The 17,984-nt window shown below is 35.8% G+C and overlaps 1 protein-coding gene across 1 annotated transcript in view; it reads left to right on the top strand.

Annotated features, from left to right (window-relative positions):
• LOC147071356 (uncharacterized) overlaps window positions 1-17,712 on the top strand; it is a 46,839-nt gene extending 29,127 nt beyond the window's left edge. Inside the window, exons 2-6 of the mRNA XM_085948606.1 lie at window positions 1,498-1,653; window positions 4,121-4,263; window positions 7,725-7,981; window positions 10,595-10,770; window positions 15,837-17,712. Coding sequence (XP_085804732.1) covers window positions 1,498-1,653; window positions 4,121-4,263; window positions 7,725-7,981; window positions 10,595-10,770; window positions 15,837-17,579 — 2,475 coding nt within the window. The 3' untranslated portion in view covers window positions 17,580-17,712. The remainder of the gene's footprint in view (window positions 1-1,497; window positions 1,654-4,120; window positions 4,264-7,724; window positions 7,982-10,594; window positions 10,771-15,836) is intronic.
• Window positions 17,713-17,984: the final 272 nt, after the last annotated feature.

The raw sequence follows: 17,984 nt of genomic DNA, 5'->3' as shown, positions 1-17,984 counted from the left end.
TTGGAGCTGCATAATATCTTAAAATAAATTCAAAGACATGAAAACATGATCGAAATTAGAAAACATTTATAAATTTACAGTTCAGCGCTTGAATTTTATTAGAAACTCAAGTGGAATTGAACAGACTCTATAGAGAGGAAAGTTTAAAATCACAAATCCATTATAATCATTGTGTGATCATTATAATGTATGCATTTGTTGCCAATGTTTTAAATCCCAATCTTAGTTGTTAACATGTTGAGAGTATAAATTAATAATATATACCTATAAGACAATAATTATTATTTACCAATAAGTGTCCAATGTCAATAATGTCAGATACACTAATTTTGAATCAGGTGAATATGGAAAATGATATCATTGTTATTTTAATCTTTGAAAAAATCGAGAATCAGTAGTAAACAATTTCAAAGTGATTATAGAAAAAATTTTGCTTCTGCTGCCCTCAGAGTAATAATATAAAGTGAGTGGGTATTGTTTGGCAAAATGAAGCCATGCTTCTTGCATATAACGCACAGTAGAACCTCAATTTTATTATTATTAACTTATGAAACATTATACCATCGTGTTGCTTCTCAGTGCGGCTACCAAATTAAAACATCATAGTTAACCATATTTTCTACTAAATTAACTAAAAATAATTATTACCACTAACTATATATTTAACACAAAAACAATAAATTTCAGCAATACGTGCTCGCAGTTTTTAAATGACTAGTCATCCAAATCAATATTTATCGGCGACGTGTACAGAACATGTTTAAATTAGTCGTAGAAATTCTATCTTACTCTAACGCATATTGCGGAGATACAAGCGTGCCAAATGCTTTCTCACTCGCACTTATGGTTCGTTTTTGTTCAGGCCTTGGTTCTGCCGGTTTTACTTAGTGCGGTAGAATTTAATCTTTAGCATCCCGTTGCTTTTGTTTCATCAGTTAGTTTTTGGTATCAGCTGTTGTATCTTTCCATAAACTAATTTTAAAACGGTCAGGGAGAACAGGGGTAATTGATTGTATTAGAATTTTTAAAAATGTTTTATTTATATTTATATATATAAATATTTTATTTAGTACTACATGACTGATGTTTTTACTTCAATACGTTGGTTAATAGGTTTGTAGTTTACATGATTCTGCTAAATGATTATACTGGAATGGGTGAATGCCAGGGAACACAAAAATAATTACAAGTGCATTATCGTCCCGGTGTGGTTATAAGAAGGTACGATTATAGAGTGTGGAGAAATATAGGATAAACTTAAACACATGTTAAAAAGCGTGCGAGAGAAAGCAATGCAAATGGGCTTGATGTAAGTGAAATCGGGAATAGAAACTAATCAAATTCGCTCTGTATAATACGTGTGCACTAAAAGAAATCAGATCTGCTGATGTTCAAGGTTTAATTGTTCCACTATATGAACATGTAAAACCGTATCATATAATATATCAATGCTCCGAACCTATGACACTTGATTTGACACTTTTTTCTTCTTTCCAGGATGTCTTATTCCCTTTCGCCGCCGCAAAGGCAGGAGAGTTCCTGGCGGCCAACTGGGAAATTGCCGCAGTGCAGGAGGCTGTAGAGGGAATGAGGGCACAGGCTGCCAAAGACATAGCAGACAAAGTTGAGGGGGCTGTCGCTATACCTGACAAGGTAAGCATTTGAAAATTATTCTCCTGTTCCCCCCCATCTGAGACCTTTTTTTAATTAAAGTACTGATCAGCTTATACATATCTTCATCATTATTATGTGACATGATATCTCCATTTTCTGTATTCAACTATATGTATATCGTCGGCTTACTATGCAAACCTATGTCAGTTTTATGTAAATGTTCAGAAAAGAGTTAAAACATATTATTTAATACATTTATTTTATAAATCAAAAAGTTTTTTATTTATAAAAGAAATGTAATAATTAATAATGTTTTAATTCTCTCCTCAACATTTACATAATACAGACATAGGTTTGCATAGTAAGCCGACGATATTTCAGTGGGGAAGGGTGGAGTTGGGCTGTAAAGATCCGACTTAAATAGTATGCACTTTTGTCAGTCGCATACTTATTTGTGTTCGTTGAACTAAGAATACAAATTGCAGATTGTGTTAGTTAGTTTTTAATAAATTCAAGTAAACTCTGCCAAAGCCGACCCTGGTTAACTAATACGAGGGTGGGTCAATAAGTCCTTAGAAAAGCCGACAGGTGGCGCGACTAGTACTGTAAGCGGTTTGTTTTCATGCAGCGGCACTACCGATTCAGTATGCTGCGAAGTTTCAATCAGATTGGTCGGGTTGTTGTGTGTTTCTCGTACATTTAAAAAAAAAATTTGCTTGTGCAAAAAGGGAAAAATGGAAAATGGAGAAAATTGAGTTTAGAGCTGTTATTAAACATTTTAATATAAAAGGGTTAAGGTGACGCATCAGTGAAACGCCAAATAATTTCCAACTGTAGGCGCAACGAAATTTTGGACTCGCTGCCATTCACTGAGAGAATCTCGAGCCAGAAGCACGTCACTTTGCTGCGTGATGGCGACGGGTCAATTAATTCTAAAATCGTGTAAAGATGACTAAAAACGTTACCCATTTACTTTAAAAAGAAAACATGTCAATGAATATATTATTATTGTTACTAATAGAACAATAAACAGAACATAAAATGAACGTATGTTGGATTTATATGAAAAATAATATTTCGTTTGACAAGTGTCATTTGCACCCGCGACCCGCAGTCCGCGCATCGCCTAGCAACGATCTTTTTAGACCGTGCCTCAACTAATGCATGGCCTTAACAGCAAAGGAAATAAAAAATGAGTTGGATTTAGTTCACGGCATATCTGCTCCTTCACTTGCAACTATTTATAACTGGTTAAATGAATTTAAACGTGGTCGTACATCAACAAAGGATGAACCACGCTCAGGACGTCCTGTAGAGGTGACTACACCAGAAATGATCAATAAAATCTACGATATGGTGTTAAGTGACCGAAGATTAAAGTTGAGTGAGATAATTGAGGTTACAGGGATCTCAAAAGGTAGCGTCATTTCTATTTTACATGACAAATTGGGCATGAAAAAAATTTCTGCAAGATGGGTGCCGCATTTGCTCACAGTCGACAATAAACGCAATAGGGTGGTGGCCTCTAAAGCCCTGTTGTCGCTCATGCAACGCAATCCGGATGAATTTTTTCGTCGCTTTGTGACTGTAGATGAAACATGGATACACCACTATACTCCCGAGACGAAAGAACAGTCAAAGCAGTGGATTGCGAAAGGCGAACCATGTCCAAAGAAGGCGAAAACCGTAAAATCAGCTGGTAAGGTTATGGCTACTGTATTTTGGGATGCACGTGGAATTATTTTCGTTGACTATTTGGAAAAAGTAAAAACAATAACAGGGGATTATTATGCATCTTTATTGGACCAGCTAAAAAACAAAATTGAAGAAAAACGGCCTCATTTAAACAGGAAAAAAATCCTCTTTCATCAGGACAATGCCCGTGTTCACACATGTTTACGATCAATGGCTAAAATTGAAGAATTGAAGTTCGAATTGGTCGACCACCCACCGTATTCGCCAGATTTAGCCCCCAGTGACTTTTTCCTTTTCCCAAACTTAAAAAAATGGCTAAGTGGACAACGTTTTTTTTCAAATGAAGAAAAGAAGTCATCGATCGGACAAATGCTTATTTTGAGGACCTTCCGAAAACTTATTTTTCTGACGGTTTAAAAAAAATTGAGAAACGTCTAACCAAGTGTATTGAGCTCCAAGGAGATTATGTTGAGAAATAAAAAAAAAATACAAAAATAAAAACTGTTTTAATGCTTTTTTCTAAGGAATTATTGACCCACCCTCATACCATCAATTTTTTGTGGGTGATTTGTTGATTCACAAAACGCATGTAATTTTATATTATGCCTCAGTCAGCTGTTTGTGGTTGCAACAAAGTTAACAGGAGCTAGTGGAACTAAATAAACGGTCACCCTCTGTTTTGAGGGAACAATAATAATAATTCTCATAAATTGCTATTTACCAGTCAACCAGAGAGCACGAAAGAAACAAAAATATTTTACTGTGTTCTTTCTTAATAGTTTGATGTAATGTTTCATCTGAATATTTTCAGGAGGCTGAAAAAGATGCACAAATATCAGCCCTGGCGTCGAGTGTTCAATGGCTCGTATCCACCGACAGCAAAGCGCAGCACTTCAAAAAACTCTCCGGACTCATTTGGGAAGGAGGTTACAAGGCGGGTGATCTGAAGGGACAGTGAGTAATCAATATTATTTATTTTTTTATAAAACGACGATTGTATTCCAGAATTTCTTCTGTAATTTGTTCAAAGTTGAATACTAAATGCCTCATATGAGGCTCAATGTAACATGTTGAATTTAAGGTGAAAAAATTAAACAGATTAGCATGTTTAGTGTGTCCACGTAAGGTGATTTATACCTAGACATATTATTTAAGTGGAGACTTTGGCAGACGAGATCAAAGACACAAATGTAAATTTGCAATATGGGTGCACCTGCAGTAGAGGTGAGTTGGAAATACTGTCACCAGTTTGTGTACTCTAGTATCGGATGAAACTACCCATACTCAGTACATGTGGCCCAATAAACTTGTGATGATCCCATCGCGAGTCGCTGGCTAGTTGGTAGACTTTCAATACTATTGACATTAAATGCGCGCGAGCGGAGGTAGCACTTGAATACAATTATATTTTAGTTTATTAGTCTATGCATACGAATGACATCATCTTTTGTATGAACAAATAGGTTATAAATTTTCTGTAGCAGCATATTATTCCCTCGGAAATGTGGTGAGGTGATTGAGGTGACTCAGTTTACAATAAAAAGAATCATTGTTATTCATTTTATGTTAACAAGAATATTTTAACATAACATAAAAACAATTCATAAATTTAAAATGTGTTTAAAATTTATAATAGATGGGACATTTCGAGCCAGTGCTCAGTGTATATTTAGCGATTCTATTGAAGCCGATATTTCAAATACTAATAATAATATGGAGTTAAGTTTTAGTTCCAGTTGAGTATGAGATGTCGCATACGCACGCCAACCGCTCTATATAGTATTCCAAATACTAGTAAGTATTTTGGAACAAGTTTTGATACTAAGAATTTTTTTATACTGGTAGTAATTATCAAATCCTCAAAATCGACCAGTTTTTCCACCTCTAACCTGCAGACATGACCGTCGTATAGCAATAATCACTCGTCACTGTTTCATTAGTCGAGATCATGTATGTAGGCTTGAAGCCCACGAAAATCGCAGAATCAGCATTGATGCACTTCAAATGAGAAAAAAAATGTCAAGATTATGTGACCCTTGTGACTAGGGCTTCCGATTAACCGGGGTAAAAATACTACCCAGTTAGCGGTTTTCTTCAAATAACTAACCGATTTAAGCCATCAGAATTTTTAAAAATGTATTGCATGTTTAAATATTTTTTATATATCAGGCGTCTAATTCCAAAAAGCACAATCCACATTTGGTCAAAATCGAGAAAAAAATACGCACATATTCTTTGTGTAATTTTACACTATGTATTGATCGAAAAATTCCGAAACGCGACGAAACCCTACGAAAAAAAATATTTTAAGTCTCGATTTACTACAAAAAGCTCCACGTTCGTGTTTCATATTATTTAAAGCTTGTTTGATTTTCGCGCGTGTTTAAGTCAACCAATAAGGGAATGTTCAATATTAAAAATGGCGTCTCCCATGCTGTAGCATCCGGTAAATTCATGACAGTGTCACGGAAATATGTGCCTTATGCGGAAAAAATTTAAAAGCGAGGTACAAGTAGCGCTACGTCCAATTTTATTTTCCCTATATTTATTACATTTAAGAGTTTATCAGCTGAAACAAATTGCCATTTGGTTCTAATTTCGACATAGAATACAACGGAAAAAATAATCTCACGTTAAAACAAATAGTTGAAGCTTGAAACATAAAAACGTTGTTTCCCGCAAATATCGAATTGTGGACATATCGCTTTTTGTAATTAGACGCCTCATATTACCTAAACAATAACATTTGGAAACACCTCAGAGACATACCTATTAGAAAGACTCTTAAAAAATATATGGTACTGGACAATTTGAGACTTTTCGATTTCCCTTCGCTATCAGTATATCAATGTAGCTGGCTAAATTCACATGGCACCGTCCTCCAACATATTTAATAACAAGTTCACTGTAATTATGTAAATAAATAAATTTTGATTGAAATTTTTGTGCTTTCATAATTTAGCCAAGGTATTGTAGTTTTCCAGTTGTAATGTTATGCAGAACAACTTGGTCTGTTGTGAATGTGAAAATTTGGTCTGTTGGTCTGTTTTTGCGAAATCCACGTTGGTATAGATATTTCACCATAAATCGACCTGTGTTCGAATTTAGAACTAAGCTCATCCCACTATAAAAAGTATCGAATGATATGTCAAATGTTAACATGTGGCGCCCTCACTCAGCGGACAACTTATAGCGGTTTCTCCTTCGATATTTTCAACATTTAGGTTACTCCTACTTAATAGTTCCCTCCAAATCAACCCTCCCTGTACCACACTCGGTCTTAATCGAGCATATCATGAGGCCCTACGTTTGGATGTGAAGCATCACCAGTTGTTTACGCCTGGGAATGTCTCAGGAACAGATATATGACCAAGACTGAGGTCGCCGCGCACTCAAGTGTGCTTTGACTGAGTTTAGTTTCTAATAAAAGTGCCAGTGGGAGAGAGGAGCACGGAGAATTAACAAAAATATATGATTCTAATTAATTTACAGAATATGTTATGTAAAAACAAAGCTAAAAAATATGGACATGTGAAGAGATCTTACATCTGCAATAAGACGCCACAAATTTACTACTGAGCAACTGTTTGTTCTTTTCACCTTTTTAGTATTGATTCTATTGCCAAGTTTATCCTTACAAATTGTAACCTTAGGCTTGAAGTCATTCCAACAACAATACTATCACAATAATTAAAAGTTTATAAACAATTAAATCTTTAAATAGACCTTAGGATGGAATTATACATTCATATTTTTTTCTAGTATTTCTTTTCTATATTTCTGAGGCTTTTCAAAGTTATGTGTAGGTATTTACATTAATTATTTATTTCGTATAAAATTTATGCATCGGTAAATTTACTCGTCTGCAACTACGGTGTGTACATTGGTAATCCGGCGTTCACCAATCCGGCACGTCCAATAGTCCGGCATTTTGCAACTCACCTCTATAATCTGGCAGGTTTCACATTAAACTGCCGGATTACAGAGCGGAGAGCCTTTCGCTCGGCAGTTCGTGCCCGACCTTGACAGATTATTTATTATTTCCTATAGGAATCCAATAATCCGGCATTTCCGACAATCCGGCATAGGTGAAAAAATATGGGTGCCGGATTACCAAGCGCCTACTGTATAAATCTGGAAATTCCGCTTAAAGTGGAAACAAACAGGTCAATATTAAATTCAGAAAGGTACAACAGGCAGTTGCAGTAAAGTTGCTGCTGGAAAGATAAAAAGTGTATAAATGTTTGACATTAAAGAGAATGTGGCGGGGGGTTATAGGATACAATAGGGTAGGGTCTCGTAAAAGGTTCAGATTCAGTCATATAGAGTTAAGATGATATAGTAGGATCCCTAATTATATGAATAAAACTACATTCATTCAATTGATTAATTAATTTGTATTTTTATTTTTTTAGTCTGTACAAAGATGTGCAGCCAGCGTTGGAATCGTGGCGTGCTGCCGGTCGTCGCATTTACGTGTACTCGTCTGGATCGGTGCAGGCTCAGCAACTCCTCATGACACACTCTGAAAACGGAGACCTTCATCATCTGTTCGATGGCAACTTCGACACGGCCGTTGGTCTCAAACAGGAATCGCAGAGCTACACAAATATTATTGAAAAGATAGACTGCAAAGCGGAAGAAGCGCTTTTCCTTACCGATGTTGTGAAAGGTAAATTTTTTATGCAGGCTAAAACAAAATCGCCGGTGATGTGGATCGGTTGATGTGTAATGAATAAGCACCACAGCAGGCTTATTTTTTTTTCTTCTTTGACCGTGTCTATTTCTCAGTTAGAGCCCCTTTCCAAGAATCTCTATCACTCGTCACTCTTTTCCCGGGTCATGCCAGCATCCCATATTTCTGCTGTATCCACTCTGTGAAATTTGACAGTCTTCTGGGACGCCGGAATTTGATCGACGTTTGACACTGCAAGCATCTTTTCTCAAAGCTCAGTATACGGTTTCTCTGAGCCTTTGTAAAGTGCCTTGACTCACTACCGTAAAGCAACACCGTTGAATAGGCAGTATTTAGTTTTAACCGAGTACAGTCATGAATCCCAGACATTCTGTATTGTGTTGAATGTTACTTCAGCCATTCCCATTCAGATAGCAAGCATCTCCCGTGATGTGCACTCACACATATTTAAAGAGAACAGGTGCTATTGCCCAAAATATAAATTTTTAAACCAACAAGACGAATTATTATGCAGCCTGTCGATTGTTTCTTGAATGCCCTCGATTGAGTTGTTAAATAGGACAGCATCAGGTCGCACAACTTCACGGCGGAGGTAACAGCTATACCTCGGTAAGGTTGTATTGACATAACTCCATACCATCCAATAACACCGTTTTGTTATATTCCGGAGATCCTAGATAACCCCAATGTCGTTTTAAAATGATTTTCTGCAGAAATCTATACGGCCAATATTTAAACTGGTTCCCATATTTCGCTCGTCATGCGCAATCGCTAACATCACAATAAATGACAGCTCGGGGAGTTATGTATCTAATTAATTGGCCTGATGGAACTATACCAATAAGTGTTACTTTTGATGTTCCTTACTAAATGCATCATAACATTTTTATCACAATTTTCATGATTCTGAAATCATATGTTATATTGGAAATAGATATGTCGGTGGGCTGAAACTACCAACTTTTTGATTTCCAATTGAAAATTTTTACCATTGAGCTATATCCCCAAACTGAGATTGGTGAGAATATTTCCTTTATTCTTAGTTATGTATTAATTACCTCCACTAGTTGCTTTACTCTTTTTTTGTTTTGATTACTTGTTTTTTTTTTACCTTTATGTCATTGTCAATGTTGATATCCATCCTCTTTTCTCTTGTTTTATCTGTCAAGATTTGCTGCTATGATATACTGAATTAATTTGATTACATGTTTTAAGGGGGGACATGCTCGTCGTAGGTCAAAATTAAGTTTTTATTGTATTTTCAAACCATGATCCTGGACACTCCTTAAACGTTGTAGATAATCTATTTACATAATTTTGAAGCCTTATTATCCTTTATATTTATTTTAAACATTTGATGACTGCATAAAGTATTTTTGTTACATAAAATAGTATTCTTTTAAACCTCTCGCTTTAATGTTTTAGAATATAGTCATATTTCGGTACATGAATGTGCAGTGGTGTTAAAATTTCTTACGTTTATTAATTTTTAAACACATTTATAAAATCATTAGTATAATTTATGACGAGATAATTTTAGTAAAATATTCACGATAAAAAATTATATTGATAATCTCTGTGATCCCAAATTTGACAAGAATTAGGCATTTTATTATTCAAAAAATCGGCAAGATTAACGCATTTGAAGATGATTCTAAAGATACTCATTATAAGCTATGTCTTTGGCCATTCAAGTGTGATAAACATCTTATGAATAATGATTGCTTTATAATAATTATTGACCTAAGAATAAGGTAGTGTTTTTTTGAAATACGCCATTTCTTTTGTCATTCCCCAGTGGTTAAGCTACAACATACTCTTAATTCTTGTCAAATTTGGGATCACAGAGATTATCAATATAATTTTTTATCGTAAATATTTTACTAAAATTATCTCGTCATAAATTATACTAATGGTTTTATAAATGCGATTAAAATATAATAAACGTCAAAAATCTTAACACTGCACATTCATGTACTGAAATATGACTATATTCTAAAACATTAGAGCGAGAGGTTTAAAAGAATACTATTTTATGTAACAAAAATACTTTATGCAGTCATCAAATGTTTAAAATAAATATAAAGGATAATAAGGCTTCAAAATTATATAAATAGATTATCTACAACGTTTAAGGAGTGTCCTGGATCATGGTTTGAAAATACAATAAAAACTCAATTTTGACCTACGACGAGCATGTGGGCCGTTAATAAGAAAATGTCAGTATGCCACCCCCATTACATACTTTCTTTTCATACTCTTACAAAATATTGATACTTTTAGATTGATTTTAATATGATACCAAGTATTAATACTTATTTAGATAGCAAATCAGTATGGTTTGGCATTATATTCTGTATGGGCAACATGGAGAGGAAAACAACTCAAAACTGACAAAAATTGAGATACACACGTGTTTGTAGAAAATTAGCGACGTGCCCTATGAGGCCAGCTGTCTGTTGTAAAGTTAACACGACTTCTTTTAGGCCCAATTGAATATAGAGTGTAAATACTTTACGAATATCGCCACAGTGACAGGCTAAATAAATATAATATGTCGTCTTATAATTGAATCATGAATAATTTCAGAGGGTGCCGCAGCTCGTGAAGCCGGCCTCAATGTAGTCCTGCTGGTGAGGGAGGGCAACGCCCCGCTCACCGATGAAGACAAAACCAATTATGCATCAGTGGAGTCCTTCGCCGACATCCCTCTAGCCGCTGCAGCCCTCACCACTAAACGGAAACCGGAGACGACGCAGGACGAGGTTGCCTAATCATTTCATTATTTCATCATGCTCTTTGGTTACTGGCAGATTGAGTGGATAATTTTTGACTTATCGGTGGTTGCTAACTGTTATTGATTAGACATGTACAGACACTACATATGGTGATAATTTTATATTGTTACAAGTAATGCATGAACCCCATGGATCGTCATTCTATTTTGTGAACCTTTAAATGAAAAACAACTTTTTTTTTGTAAAAATCCTTATAATATTTGTTTTAAATGTCATTTTAAAATATTACAAAATGATGATTCTTAGTATTTACGATGTTTGGAATTTTATCCGTTGTTGGCAATCAATTCATGAGATTTTTGTCGACATATGCCATGAGAATACTCAAAAAAGACGAGACTGAAACTTTTTAGTTTCAGTCTCTCTATTAGCTAGATACTGGCTAGAATTTTTTCCAGCCATATCTAGCTAATGTATTTCAATGGCGGCTCGCTCACAGCAATATTGGAATCTCACAGTTTCAAAATCAGTAGATTTGATGAAAAATCATATTTTCTTACCAAAATTGGTAGCACTGAACTGAACAAGCAAAAACAAGTCAAGAAGTCCAAAGTTAAAGAAGATAAAAGTTAAAGTTAATTTTAAATTAGTGGCAGAAGTTGAGAAATACTCCTGCCTGTATAATCAATTACTATAAATATTCCCGTAAAGATATTACGGAAAAAGCTTATAATGAAGTAGGAAAGACAATGGGTTTGACAGTTTGCGGTTATGAGATTGTTATTGCAAGTGGGTTTCAGTAGTGCCGTGTGCAAAGCGAAGCATCAGTCATTGGCCAGTTTATGAGTTCCATCAGCAACCAGTTGTAGGATTTTAATTTCTCCATGAAATCTCAAATAAAGTTTACTCGACAATACATGTTCAATAAAAATCACATATTTGATCAAAATAGGATTTATAAGTTATACAACAGACAATCCATGGGTTCCATGTGAGTACTGTACATTTTGCTCTAACATATTTTTATTACTTATTTAAAGCTAATATGTATTATTTTTTAGACCTATGCATGCTTGTAGATATAATATGTAGATCAGTGTTGCCAACCGTACTATGCATAATTTTGGTTGGCGTACTATGTACGGTATAAAACCGGTATAGTACGCCCAAAATACTATAATTTTGAATATAGGAAAAAATGTGCAAAAAGTACTAAAATTTCGCAATATAAAACGATTTGGAGAACTTGGAAAAAAAATTGCTCGAAAAATGTAAAAAAATCCCTCGACTTTGGTTTAAAATGAAATTTCTTGAATTCTTCGGAAAGCATTTTTGGTCGGAAGAGGTACCTAAATAAAAAGGCGTCTCAGAGTTTCTCAAATTCTCCGTTATTCTTTTTTTCTAAGAAACAAAAAACCTCTACATTTTCAACAAATGACAACTCGTACTATATTTTTTCCCCAAATACTATAGTTTTGGAGGCTCTGCACTATAATTCCACTTTGAAAAGATGGCAACACTGATGTAGATGTGTATTATATTGTAATCTGTTTCACTCAAAGATGTTGGAGAAAACCTAGCCCAAACGTATGAAAGTGATGGCAAAAAAGAACCATTAAATACTCATACATACCTCAAACCAAGTGTTTCAAAATGTTGACAAATGATATATTAATTTAATCTTAATCCATCCATGCTCTAATTGCTGCGAGATGTTGTGAGTATTTTCCAAGAAATCATTAAGTAAATTCTTATACATCTTAACGTCAAATGTTATATAGTAGTGCGGCGAGGGGTGGAGGTAGAGACTGGTAAGATTTTACATAAATAGTACACACTAAACTTTGTCAGTCATGAATATTTGGTTTCATTGAAGTAATAATACAATTTGCAGGTGGTGCTGGTTAGTTTTTTAAATTCGATGAAACCCTGCCTAATCCAAGCCATAGTAGATGATAGTCAAAGAATATTTGTGTCGCTGAGTTTAACACAACTTAACTTAACTTTCATAAATGACAGTCAATCATAGCAGACTTTAAAAGAAACAATAAAATTTTCATGTAGAGATTTTAATTATGAATCCATTGATTTATATATCTCAATTATTTCAAAAAGGTGTTATAGGGGGTTTTGAAACTCAGTGACACATTTTTTTATCTATATTTACTATACTGCGCGGAGCATTTTGACTTTTACCAATTTTCATAACAAGTGAAATAGCAACATACGCTTGCGCTTGAAGTATGAGATTGGCGAGACGGTCAGCACTTTTACGTGTTACATATGTTTTTTTGCGATATTTCAATTTACACACTATTGGTGCAAGTAAATCAATAAATGTGTAAATACGCTATAATAACGAGTTAATTAAACAACAATACTAACTGTTTACACACAAAAATGCTAATTGTCTCATCAATCTCACTTTTCAACTGTCAGCGAATTGGTTGCTGTTGCCTGAAGGTTTTCTATGCTGCACAGTTTAGTTCGTATTCTGGCAGGTTCGCCACTGTCGTTACTGCGCATGCTCAGATATCGCGTGAAAATTCAGAAGCCACTGAACTTTTTCGATTTATGAATGCAGTCTTGCATGATAATACGTGTTCACACTTGCATTTTATTGTTATCGTCACGATAATACGTAGGTCAGCAGTAATCCATGCATGTGTAAACGGGCTATTATGCTAGAAACACATTACCATCATGTCACATGAGCTTATTTATTATAAATTATAACATTCAACAACAACATAAAAACTGACTGGTTATTATTAAAAAATGAAAACTTCATCCAAGCTTCGCCTTAATTAAATTTATAAATATTATAGTCGAGTGGGTACCATTAGTTCGATAATTGGCCTGTACCTAATATGGGTTAATTGCAATGGCGAGGGGTGGAGGTAGGCTCTTAACTCTTTACGGTTCTTCCTGACCGTTCCATAAGCACTGGTCATTTGGCTGTGTAGATATTTAAATAAACCTGGACTGGTGTACCAATCATCACACCACAATGTGTAACCTTTGCCGATATAGTCGGACATCAATGTCATCACAACCGCACCAGAAATGCCTAAATTATGAGTCAGCTATATCCGTACCCTCCCAACAATAAATTAAATGATAAAATCAATTATATATCCAGTCGTCACAGAATACAAACATTTTGATCCCGAAATGATGTCTTTTAGATGGTATAAACTGTTTAAAAATTAACCTCCCTTTAAATACAATTATCGATTCGTCAATGCACAAATCCAACATCTGTAAAATTAGCTGGTACCGATCCCTAGACATAATTTTTCTAAAAATGTCTCATGGAGGTAAGGGTCGCTACTCCAATGCTCCTCTATTGATGTATGTTTATTCCTTGTCATAAGCATGGAGACTTAAAAATGTATACAACTCTGGCATTGTTGTATCGGTTCAATTATGTGATGGCGATTTTCGTCCAAGGTCGATTGTATTAAATATATAGTAAAAAAAGGCATTTATTTGAGGAACTATTGCTGACATAATATTGGCATTTAAAAAATGTTCAAAAAAAGACACTCAGGAAAAGTTTCACTTAATTTATTCGATGTCACGCCACATCGAAATCATGGATTATTGGAATTCTCCGAGATCTCAAGAAATCTATCGGTTCTTCCGATTCCGTATCATCTATATCATGGTCACTGTCCTCTTGCTGCAATTCCTCTTCGGACATGTCATAATTGGAATCTAATTCCTCATTAACAATTTCTCCGATATCCACATTCTCTTCCGCCATCATAAAATTTAAACAAAAATATTTATAAAAAAAAGTTTTTTCATGATAACAATAAATGCAAGTGCAAGTCCAAACACAAAATAACTAAAAACACACCTTAATACCTAAGTTTTAAATCTAACTACATTACGTAATTATAATGGTCATGGTGATACTGAACGTATATTATCTTATGTTTTACTTAGTTCATTTTTACTGAAACACACAATAACAGTAAGTATCATTTTAATTATACAAATATCCCTTTTGACTGACGTCCTAGGACCGAGGGTGAGAAATATTATGCAGAGATAATATTATCACCATAGTATATCATTTGTAATCTGCAAATCTATTGAGATTTTTAATTTGAAGCAAATGGTTAGGGACATATTTGCAATACTGAAATTACACAATAACATTTCATTTTCTCTAGTATAAAAATAAATAGATAATTTGTTATAATGCACATGCGCGAGAGAAGTTGCATAGCTAATTTACCCTGTTACACAATTAGTGAATCCTCCCGTAATTGATTACCGCAGCGTTGATTTGAGTTGCTTCGATAACGATAAGTGATGAACACTCGCGGTGGGTACGTTGAATAAAGCTGTAATTGTAATGCTGTAAAATGTAGATGTTGTCAAACCTTTTTTTAATAAACCTTGCATAGTTTGCATGTTTTGTTTGTGACCAAAGATCATTCACCTACTACATATATATAAGTATATAATGCAGACAGTAAAATATATACTAATCTTACTGATTTTATTATCCTATTTAAGTAGTGCTACCTGTTTTTTTAGTATATAATATATGTTACAGACAGTTTATATTTAAATTAATATTGATCACAATAATTGTACCTATACATATATCTCTAATTCTATACAAATAAATGTCTTTATTTATTTCTCTATAAATGTATTTTTATTTTATTTTACCCATGTGTTTGCCAAATCCTTGAAATCTATAAGTTATAATCAATAATGCAATGAAAAATCAAACAACATTCCTTAGTTTTGCCATTACAGTATAACCTAGGTTATCTTTTGATCGTCATTGCTTTTTGGTCATCACTTTTACATGATTACATATAACGAAAGGGTACAAATTAAATTATGCAATCCGTAAAATAATGTGAATTGTTCACAAATTGCTATTAAAAAGGTTTATTGTAGGAGTATGTATAGATATTTTATTATTTTTTCGATAGTGTCTGGATTTATCGTTATCCAGACTACCTTCATCCCTAATTAGTCCTGATAATCAAGATTCTCTATTGTACGTCCCAAGTAAGCTCACAACTGTATATTTGATGACTAATTTATATTATGTTTGGCAGGATTTGCCGCCGGCGAAACTCGCTAAAACAGCTCCAGAAACCGAGAAAGAGACTGAGGCTATTAAACCGGAAGAAAACGGAGTCACGAAAGTCGACGAAGCGGAGAAACCGGAAGCAATGGAGGTGGACGCGGAGGCGTCCGATGTGAAACCCCTCGAGATTGAAACAAATGAGACTGAAAAAAAACCGGACGACGAAGGGAACGATAAGACTGAAAACGAACATAGCGATAAGGACCAAGTGCCACAAGCAATGGAGACTGATAGCACGCCGGCCAAAGAAGACCCTGAAAAGGAAGCTCTTCCTGCGGTGGTAGCACAGGTGGAAAAAACTCAAGACGTGACTGATAAAGCTGCTGCACAAGTTGATACAGATATTGTCATCGATAAAAGCGAGAATATCGTTGCCGAAAAGACTGAAAAGAAAGTTGAAGTAGTCGCCGTAGAGACTGAAGATAAAAAGCCAAACAACGATATTGCGGATGAAAAATCAGACGCTAAAGTCGAGGTGGAGACAAAGGTCGCAAAAGACGATGCTTCATCGAAGCCTGAAATTGAAAAGCCTGATGAAGAACCCGTCAAGGAAGTTACTGAAAATATTGAAAAAGTTGAAAAAGTTGAAGAGATGGAGGTCACCGCTCCAGTAGAAGATGCTAAGAAAACAGAAGAAAAGACTGAACCTGAAATATGTCCAGCTAAACCTGAGGAAGATGCACCCAAAGAAAACAAAGAGGAAACAGTAAAAGCAGCTGAAAGCATAGAAATTGATGCTGTTGAAACTCCTGAAGTTTTGCCGACTGAGATTCCTGAAAAGGAAATAGTAGCTGAAAAAATAGAGAGCGAACCGGCCAAAAACGGGCTCTCAGAGTCAGCCGAAGAACCGCCCGCAGAAGAAATAGAAAATAAACTGGATGACCTCCTCGGAGAGGAGGGCGCCGCTCTCGAAAAAGAATGCGCTGAGATATTGTCTAAAGTCGACAAAGACATCTCCTCCAGCGAGACTTTAATTCAGAAAACCATTGGCGACGGCAACACAGTCGTGGACGATCCCATGGAGGTTGCTGAGACCGCTGCGGAACCCGTTGCAGTTCCTGCCGATATTCAACCGGACAAAGCTGAAATACAAATGGAAGAGTCGGATGATCCCACTCCTCCCGCTAAAGAACCAATTAATTCAGTTCCCTTAGACAAAATTGAATCCGTTGAAGCGACCCCAGAAATAGAGAGTACAGATAAAACGGAAGTAAAAGAAAGCATTCCTGAAGTTGAAACCCCAGTATCTGAAACATCCAAAGATGAGAGTCCGCCAGTTGTGATCGAAGAGAAAGCGGTTCAAATAGAAACAGAACCGGAGGCACCCGAACCCAAAACTGAGACTGCAGACGAAAAAAACACGGTTCCTACAGTCACAGAAGAGACCACTAGCAAATCAAAATTGGCCGACAGTAAAGAACCGCTCGAAGAAACGGCTAGCATTAAAACCAATGGAGCGTCCGGCGAGGAGACGACTAACGGAAATGCCCCGGCGGCAGAGGAGAGAGTCAACGGCAAGAGCTGCACGGAAACTAAGGATGCCGATATGAACGGAAAAGCCGAGAAGGAAGAGACGGTCGAGCAGAATGGGGATGCCACCAAGGAGATCGTCAGCCAGGAAAAGGAATCGGAGGAGAGGAGCAACGGGGCGGTGGAGAAGAAACCGCACACCCGGTCCGCTGACACAGCCATACCCTGTGAGCAGGAATAGATTCGCTCGGGCTCAACTCAAAGTGCGCATTTCAATTCTGTTGTGAACAATATGTCAGTGACTGGATCTTGCCGCGGTTCAGTGCCATGTGACTGATTACGGCCGCTCCCGAATCGACTGTCGAGCGGGGCACGGTCGCGGCGCCCTCGTTCGTATACGAGACCGATCGGCCGGAGAAACCTTTTTTCTATAATGTTTGAGGCTTTCACGGTTGTCTTTTATCGTAGTAGATTTTTGGGTTTCCACCGTGTGTCCTTCCTTACTCGACGTTTCGGGCTCGTTGCAGAGGCCATTATCAAGAGATCATCTCTTGATAATGGCCTCTGCAACGAGCCCGAAACGTCGAGTAAAGAAGGAAGGACACACAGTGGAAACCCAAAAATCTACTCCGATAAACATTTTATG

Source organism: Rhyacophila brunnea, unplaced genomic scaffold (assembly GCF_057557595.1).
Source record: "Rhyacophila brunnea isolate RB1 unplaced genomic scaffold, BYU_Rbru_1.0 scaffold_20, whole genome shotgun sequence".
NCBI classification, from domain to species: Eukaryota; Metazoa; Arthropoda; class Insecta; order Trichoptera; family Rhyacophilidae; genus Rhyacophila; species Rhyacophila brunnea.
The sequence above is the reverse complement of the archived record's forward strand: the minus strand, read 5'-3'. Positions and strand labels throughout refer to the sequence as shown.